This window comes from Gossypium hirsutum, chromosome D07 (assembly GCF_007990345.1).
Source record: "Gossypium hirsutum isolate 1008001.06 chromosome D07, Gossypium_hirsutum_v2.1, whole genome shotgun sequence".
In the NCBI taxonomy this organism is placed as follows: Eukaryota; Viridiplantae; Streptophyta; class Magnoliopsida; order Malvales; family Malvaceae; genus Gossypium; species Gossypium hirsutum.
The window spans coordinates 53,962,221-53,971,373 of NC_053443.1; the positions used below are offsets into that span (position 1 = coordinate 53,962,221).

General features: G+C 30.3%; 1 protein-coding gene across 1 annotated transcript; it reads left to right on the forward strand.

Moving 5' to 3' along the window:
- Positions 1–4,983: 4,983 nt before the first annotated feature.
- On the forward strand, positions 4,984–6,881 carry LOC121219552 (probable glucan endo-1,3-beta-glucosidase A6). The gene is made up of 3 exons (XM_041097854.1): positions 4,984–5,208; positions 5,296–6,594; positions 6,684–6,881. The coding sequence occupies exons 1-3, from the start codon at positions 5,160–5,162 to the stop codon at positions 6,719–6,721; spliced, it is 1,386 nt and encodes a 461-aa protein (XP_040953788.1). The 5' UTR covers positions 4,984–5,159; the 3' UTR covers positions 6,722–6,881.
- The last annotated feature ends 2,272 nt before the right edge of the window (positions 6,882–9,153 follow it).

Sequence of the window (9,153 nt, forward strand, 5' to 3'; positions counted from 1 at the left end):
AAATTCCAAAAAACCTTTAACTGACCTCCGACCGAACTAGATCGGTTAACGAGCCGATTAACTGAGTTAGATTAGTTTGGTCGGTTAATTCAGTTTTAATCAAAGTTTGAACGCCCCTAGTGATAAGCATGCACCAATCAAGTTGATATAAAAAAATAATATATTTTTCATTAATATGTGAATTTGTAGGGTTTTTTTATTTAGATAATACAAAAAAATTAATTATGAAAATGAGATATGTTGTAGATTATTTACTAGAATGGTATGTTGTTTACGGTAAAATTAAGTGTCATCAATGTGTTAAGCTGCATCACATATAAAAATTAATATTTTAATAAAAATTAATATTTTAATTTAAAAAGGGGTGATGCCAAAATGTTAGGCGACACCTCTTTTTCATGACTTTTATTTTTTTTTAATTTGGAGTGGTTATGGTATATTTTGAATTTCATACATCTATTTTATGGAAATTAGAAGTTAGTCCATTTATTTTAATTTATCATAATTTGATCATTGATGTTTTTTAATTTAAAATTTTAGTCAAATTATTTAATTCTATTAAACTCAATCATCAAATTACTTACCTCAAGATCAACCGTTTATCAAATTCATATGCAAGGAATTAATAAAATCATCAATTCAACAATTTATGCGTGACAAATTAGTAAATTTTGAAAAGTTTACGTTTTTATGTTTCAATTATTATTTTTTTGGTATCATATATGTTTTCTATAATCATACAATGTCTAGTATTGCCAGTGGCGAAGCCAGGGGGCTGGCAGGGACCTCATCCCCCCTAAAATGATTTTTTTTTCATTTAAGCCCCTTTATAATTTATAAAATTTTAAATTAATAATGATAAAATTGCACTTTGGCGCCCAAAATGATAAAAAGTTGATTTAATCATTTAAAAATTATAAAGATATAGGCTTTTAAAATGGTGAAATTACATTTTTACTATTGTAAAAATATACAATTTAATTCCGCACCTAGATAAATTTTCTTGCTTCGCCCTTGAGTATTTCTAAGTTTGTTTTAAAGGACTAATTATGAAATTTTACAATTGTTGATAAAAACATATAAACTTGAACCATTGATTCTTTTCTTATTCACCACATATAAATTGTTGAATTGATGATTTTATTAATTACTTTCATATGAATTTGATAAACGGTTGATCTTGAGGTAAGTAATTTGATAATCGAGTTTAATAATATTAAATGATTTAACTAACTTTTTAAATTCAAAAGCATACAAAGATCAAATTATGATAAATTAAAATAAATGGACTAACTTCTAATTTCCATAAAACAAAGATATGAAATTCAAAATTATATCACAATCACTCCAACTAAAAAAAGAGTAAAATTCACAGTGAAAAGGTGGTGCCACCTGATATTTTACCGTCACTCCTTTTTAAATTAAAATATTATTTCTTTAATTTTTTATTTTATTTGTTTTTATTAAAATATTATATTTCATAAGTAGTGCCGCTTAATACATTAGTTGTACCTAATTTGTTTTAGAAATATACCATTCTTGTGAATAATATACAACATACCCCATTTTCTTTTTTTTATTATATAAGTAAAAAATCTCAATTTGTAAAAATTAAATCCAAATTGCTGACAAAACCACGTGTAGATTAATTAATTAAAGCTAAATTAAATATTTAATTTTGATTATTAAAAAAAAAAAAACAAGAAGCCAGGCAAAGACGTTGGTTGCAAGTTTTTAAATTTTGGACAGCTATTCCACATTGAAGAGCAGATGGACGTGAAACCCTTTAGTAAGCTATTTTTCTGATTGCGACCCGCAATTGTGGCATGTTTTAGTGATGTCTCTTCCAAGTTGACTTGTACCCAAATTCGTCCAATGTTTTAACAATTATAAGTCTAATGGTGAAGTGTGCTTCTTGTCACACCAAATATACCCATTCGAATTCTCAAAAGAAATATAATGAATAGTTCTGGATGATACACTTAATCCACCACATCTTCAATTTGATGAACATTTCGTTCAATCTTTTCAAGTCAACTTTAACAAATATCATCATCTAATCACTTTATCTATAGAGTGCCAAATTGAATATACGAGACTAGAGACAAAGCCAGAGGAGCAAGGAGGGACTTTAGCCTCCCTTGATCAAATGTTGTCTGATTTTGTCTCTCCAACCAATATATTGCAAAGATAGCCTCTATATCCACATTTCTTACTTCTAGTGGTGACATTACGCCATCCTTATACCATCTAACACGCTCTGTAATTTTTGTGTTACAACTAACTTGAAAATTTGGTTCCCATTGAGGGACTAATTTGGGTACAGCCTGCGTAACCGCAAAACTCCTATCCGCAATATCACCGACACACCAACATGAAACGAAGGACTGTGGAGCCCAACGCCCCAACCCCAGGCAACGGCTCTCTTCCCTTTTTTCCGAGTCACCATCTCCTTTTTTATTTCCTTGCTTTTCGCTACGTTTCTAGGAAGCTGAAGAAAAAGCTATAACTATACTAGACAACAGACCCTACCTTCTATGTCTTATTTATGATCCCCTTTTGATTCCTTAAATATTACTTAACCCGTCACCAATCTTATATTATTTTATCTGTTACGCATTAAAATGGGTAAGTTGAATTATTTGTAATGGAGGTGAATAAGAGAGGGGATGAAATTATTAGGGTTTGAATCATGTTAACAAAAATTTTTAGGGCTAAGCACCTTTGAGATAAAAATATTATTCAGTAAAATGTTGTTTTTTAAAAGTGTTTTTTGATAAAGTATTTTTCGTCCCAAAAATAGAAGCAAAAAATTTTAACTTTTGTTTAAAAGTACTCTTGAAAAGCAATACTAATCTAGTTCTTAATCACTTGATCCTTTGAATCGCTAGTATGGATACTACTATTTGGATATTCTATTTTACTTTTCTGGATTATAGATGTAGATGGATATCTAAATCTAAAAAATATTTTGACTTAGATATTTTACAAATTTGGGTATCTAATTCTTCCTCAACTCTTTGGACCAATTTGGATGAATAGAGTGGTTAGATGCAGTGCGATGTATTTAGCTTACTTTCTATTTCACACTGTACACTAATAATAGATAAACACACCACACATCTAAACTCTCGGGTTTTTTACAAAATTATCATAAAAAAATAAAAAAATAACCAAAATATTATAACTTTTTTTATTTACCAAAATATACCAAAAAAAACAAAAAACAGAAAAAAAAACCTGACACAGCCTGATCAGGCCAATCACATTGGTGGCACCAAAGGTGCCAATGTAATTGGCGGCACCAATGGTGCCAATGTGATTGGCGGCACCAATGGTGCCAAAGGACTAAAATGTTAGTTAAGGGTAGTTTCAAGGACTTGACATGCAAATTTATTATTTTGAATTTTGAAAGTTAATTGCTGCTGTGCGCACTAAAATTAAAATATGACTATTTGACTTCTAAGTCTTCCTTATTTATTATTTTATTTTTATTCCCCTTCAACTCACTTTTTTATTTAATAACTCTATTTTAATTTATTAAATTTAATAGTTTATGTTTATAGATAAAATAGTTTATGTTTCCATTATTTTTTTCCTTTTGATTTAATATTAGTTAAGGGAATATATTAAATTTATAAAATTAAAATAGTTTAATTTAATAACTCTATTTTAATGTAATAAACTATTCTCATTTAATAACTCTATTTTAATTTTAAAAATTAAATTAAACTATTTTAATTTTATAAATTTAATATATTCCCTTAACTAATATTAAATCAAAAGGAAAAAAATAACGGAAACATAAACTATTTTATCTATTTATAAATTTAATATATTCTTAATAGACTTATAACATAAACATGTTAGACTAAATAATGGAAACATAAACTATTTTATCTATTTATAAATTTAATATATTCTTAATAGACTTATAACATAAACATGTTAGACTATTTTAATTAAAATAGTCTCTTAAGATATTATGAAGCAGCAAATTTTATATTTCAGTAAATTTTATATTTTAAATGAAAATAGAGTTATTAAATGAGAATAGTTTATTAAATTAAAATAGAGTTATTAAATAAGAATAGTTTATTAAATTAAAATAGAGTTATTACTTAATTAGAATTCTAAGTATCTTAATTATCACTTAACTAATATTAGATTTAATTAAAAAAATTAATAGAAATACCATGCATGCCTTATTGAAAAACCAGTAGTAATAATAAAACTGATCACACATAAATGTAACCCAAATAAAAAATAAATTATAATTATATTATATACTCTTAATAACTCTATTTAGTAAATTTTTTAAATAAACTATTCTCATCAAATTATCAAAATAATACATAAAATGCGAATTAGTTTATACTTTTTAAATAGCTTTATTTTAGGTAAAATATATTTACTTTAATAATAAAATAAAGGGCTTTTATGAGTAAAAATCATAGATTAAGAGCTTATTTAACTACAAAAATAAGTTGAGGGCTTGTTTATTAAATAAAAAAGTGAGTTGAAGGAGAATAAAAAGAAAATAATAAATAAGGAGGGCTTAGAAGACAATTAGCCACATTTCAATTTTAGTGTGCCCACACGCACAGCAGCATCAATTCACTTTTAAAATTTAAAATAGTAAATTTGCATGTCAGGTCTTTAAAACTATCCTTAACTAACATTTTAGTCATTTGGCAACATTGGTGCCACCAATCACATTGGCACGATTGGTGCCGCCAATGTGATTGGCCTGATCAGGCTATATCAGTTTTTTTTCTATTTTTTGGTATATTTTGGTAAAAAAATTATAATATTTTGGTTATTTTTTTATTTTTTATAATAATTTTATAAAAAACCCCAAATTCTCCTTATAAAAAAAATAAAATATAAATATCCAATCAATATTTTTCTCCGGATGAGAATAATCACTTTATTATTTCTTTTCTTTTATCTTTTATCTTTTATCTTTTACCTTTTTAAAGTGTGTATCAGAAAAGCAGTGTTCTGTCCCACGCTAGAGTCTCCAATACACTTATCGATAAGCAAAACCCAACCCTTGGACTCTCTATAAATCATCCTTACGAACCCCTCTCACCTTCTTCAGCAGTTGTTGGTTACTGATTAAAAAAATATCCAATCTTTCTCTGCTGATTACTAAAATGGCCCTTCTTCCTCTCTACTTCTTCTTTCTTTTCCTTTCCGTTTCGAGTAAGCTCAATCCTGAAAACCCAGAAATAGGATCATTTTTACTTCTTTTTTTGTGGTTTTAATGTATCTTCCTTTATTGTCTTTCAGGTGGGGAGTTCTCAAGTCAAGTGGGAGTAAACTACGGTCAGCTGGGGAACAATCTGCCATCTCCGAAACAATCGGTTAAGCTAATCCAATCTCTGGGAGCCAAACGCGTCAAAATCTACGATGCAAATCACGACATCCTTAATGCTCTCAATGGTACAAACCTTCAAGTCTGCATCATGGTCCCCAACGAGATCATAAACAACATCTCCACCAGTCAAAAGCTAGCTGATTCCTGGGTCGAAACCAACGTCGTCCCTTTTTACTCCACGACCAAAATCCGATACCTCCTTGTCGGCAATGAAGTCATCAGCGGTTCCCCTAAAGATATCTGGTCTAACATCGTGCCGGCCATGCGTAAAATAAAGAAATCGTTAAAAACCCATGGCCTCGACAAAATCAAAGTCAGTACCTCGATGGCAATGGATGTCTTGGAATCGTCGTTTCCGCCTTCCAACGGCACTTTCCGATCCGACATCGCCGATTCGATTGTTAGACCGCTGTTACAGTTTTTACACCGGACCAAATCTTTCTACTTCCTTGATGTTTACCCTTATTTCGCTTGGGTCATGGACCCCAAAAACATTAACCTCGAGTACGCACTCTTCGAGTCCCGAACCATCAAATACACCGACCCGCTTTCTAATTTAACCTACACTAATTTGTTCGACCAAATGGTTGACTCGGTTGTTTTCGCAATGAAAAGACTCGGGTACCCGGATATTAGGATCTGGATTGCGGAAACAGGTTGGCCAAATGCCGGCGATATCGATCAAATCGGAGCCAACATTTACAATGCCGCTACTTACAACCGAAATGTTGTGAAAAAGCTAACAGCTAAACCCCCGATCGGCACGCCGGCACGACCCGGATGGGTTATTCCCTCTCTAATATTTGCTCTGTATAATGAGAACCAGAAACCGGGTCCGGGAACTGAGCGGCATTTCGGGTTGTTGTATCCTAACGGGACAAAGATATACGGGATCGATTTGAGTGGGAAGACTCCGGATTCGTGTTTTGAGCCGTTGCCGAAGCCAGATAATAACGAGCCGTATAAGGGGAAGATTTGGTGCGTGGCGGCTAAAGGAGTAAACGAGACTGCGCTGAGTTCAGCATTGTCGTACGCGTGTTCGCAGGGGAATAGGACTTGTGACCCGATTCAACCCGGAAAGAAATGCTTCAAACCGGATTCATTGTTTTGGCACGCGAGCTACGCATTTAGTTCTTATTGGTCGCAATCCAGGAAGACTGGCGCCACCTGTTATTTTAACGGCTTGGCTACCCAGACGGCTAAAGATCCAAGTAAGTATATCTTTTTCTTGATCATGATTACTTAATTTGACTGTAAATATAATTTATATAATTACATTTTTGTTTAATTTTCTTTTCAGGTTTTGGTCACTGTAAGTTTCCAAGCGTGTCTCTTTGATGGATACCCAATCACGAATCGAATCAGATTTGTTCATTTGTAGCAAGAGAGACTTAAAAATTATTCTAGAGTTAGTAAAAACTTATTTTTAACGCATACGTTTATGATTCTTTCAAGTTGTATGATCTAATTTATTGAATAAATTAATAAATTCATCGAATGTTGTAATTTTATGTTACTATTTGAGTCCTTCATTAATGTACTTCAAACGGGCATTTTCGTTTGCTCTTGGTGGTTTACTTTTTGGGGCTAGCTGTGATGAGATGTCATAACATGGGTCCTGCTGCCAACGGCTAGATAATAAAGAGGGTCGTAATTTCGAGGATCTGCCTTTTCTGGTTACTACATCTTTTAAACCCTTTTTTCATAGCTTTTAGGCTTTTAGGGTTTAGGCATTTCTTTTTTTCCCACAGGAGCTATGCTTTTATTCCCTCTTTGGAACTGGCTTATTCATCTAGCCATGTCCGATTATTAGTGATAAGTTCAGGTTGGACCTCGTTTGGTAATTCAAAGCTTCGTACTCTATTTTTCTTTTGCTACAGTGACGAAAAGAGAACATAAGGATAATTGCAAAGTTTACTAGGCTAGTGTCCTATCGCTATCATTAGTTGGATGTAGTTCCAAAGTGGCTTAACTTTTCAATGGACTGCTATTCTCTTGTTGTCCACGATGTCTCCAATGCAATGCCTCCTTCAATCAAACCGGGGTGAAGTTAAAAAATATTTCAGGCGAAATTAAAATATAATTTTTAATCATTTATATTTTTATAATTTTTAAATATGAAATTATTTTTTTATTATTTTTAAAGAAGTTAAAATGTAATTTTATTTTTATTAAATTAAAATTTTTAAATTTTTAAAAAACTTAAATGAATAATTTTTTATTTTAAGGAGCCGTACTTCTGCCAGCCACATAGCTATGATACTGAATCAAAACTATCCACTATCATTTTTATCTCTCAAATGAATGTGGCAAATGAAAAGATTGAACCAAAAAGTAGATCAGGGAAAATAAATTAAAGGGGAAATTCACTATTGAGCCCCATTAGAATTTTAGCTGATGAGATGAGAAATCAGTGAAACTACTATATATATATATATATAAAGAGTTATAATATATTATTATATTATATAATATAGGGTAAATTATCTCGATCGTCATTCTAAAATTATTATATTTTTATTTTGATCACTTAAATTTTTTTTATCAATTTTAACACGATCATTAAAAACTGTTCTTGTTTTAATCACACCTTCATTAAAAATCAAATGGAATACTGACCATGCTGCCATGTGTATATATTTTTACACATATATAATTAAATTCTGCAAAACAATTAAACCATTTAGAATGAAATGACATCGTTTCAACACCCGACTTTAAATGATTTAGGGCTTGTTTAGTAGTACTTAAAAAAAACACTTTTGACTCAAAATATTTTTAGAAGAAAAACATTACTAAACAAATTAGTTTTGGCCGAAATTTTTAGCTTTTCAAAACCACTTCTAAAAAAGAGAAACTAAAATTTTTAACTTTTTTTTTCTCCCAATAGTACTTTTGGTGTTTAATTACTTTTTATCCCTCTAAGAACACAATACTTTCTTTCTTTCTTGATGCTTAATTACAAATGTGTTAAAAATATTAATTAAAAATAAAAAATATTTTTAAAATAATACAAATGTGTTAATATTTAATTACAAATATTTAAAATATAATTTATATATTCTAATTAATATTTATAAATAATTAATATTTATTGCTTAAAAATATTTTAAAATTTATATTTTATATATTAAAATATTAACAAGTTATAATAAATTTTTTATATTCTTATTAAATTATAATAATATTAATTATTTCAAATATTATTTAAATATATATTAGTTACTTGATAATAATATGTCTAAAATAAAATTTTTATTTCTCAAAAAGTGCTTGACAGTAATGCTAAATACTCAAATTTTATACAACTAAATTAGCCCCTAATTTAATTCTCCTACTTCACCTTCACAGCTTGGCCACCCAGTTTCTGTAACGACCATCAGGATAATCGTGTGCGCCATCACTGCCCTGGTTGTTACACTGCATTCTCATCATATCAAATAGGTTGAAATACCTAACCCAGTGACCAGAGCATCTTAGAAGTTAAAAGTTGGAACAAAGCAAACCCAAGAGGGATCTTGATGTTGGGTCGAAATAGATTGTAAGGGTAGAGATTGATCAAGAATGAGGAATTTGTTTGGTCCAAGAACTGCAGTAAGGGTCTTATGGTAAGGTCGTCGGTGGGAAAGCGGTGGTGTTTGTGAAGAATAAAGAGAAAGTGGTGGAGATTGGGATTATGTCAATACCCAGTTCTGATAAAGGCTCATAATTGTTGGCATCAAGAAAGGGGAAAACTTCTTCTGTGTGGAGGAATAATCGATAAGGGTGGT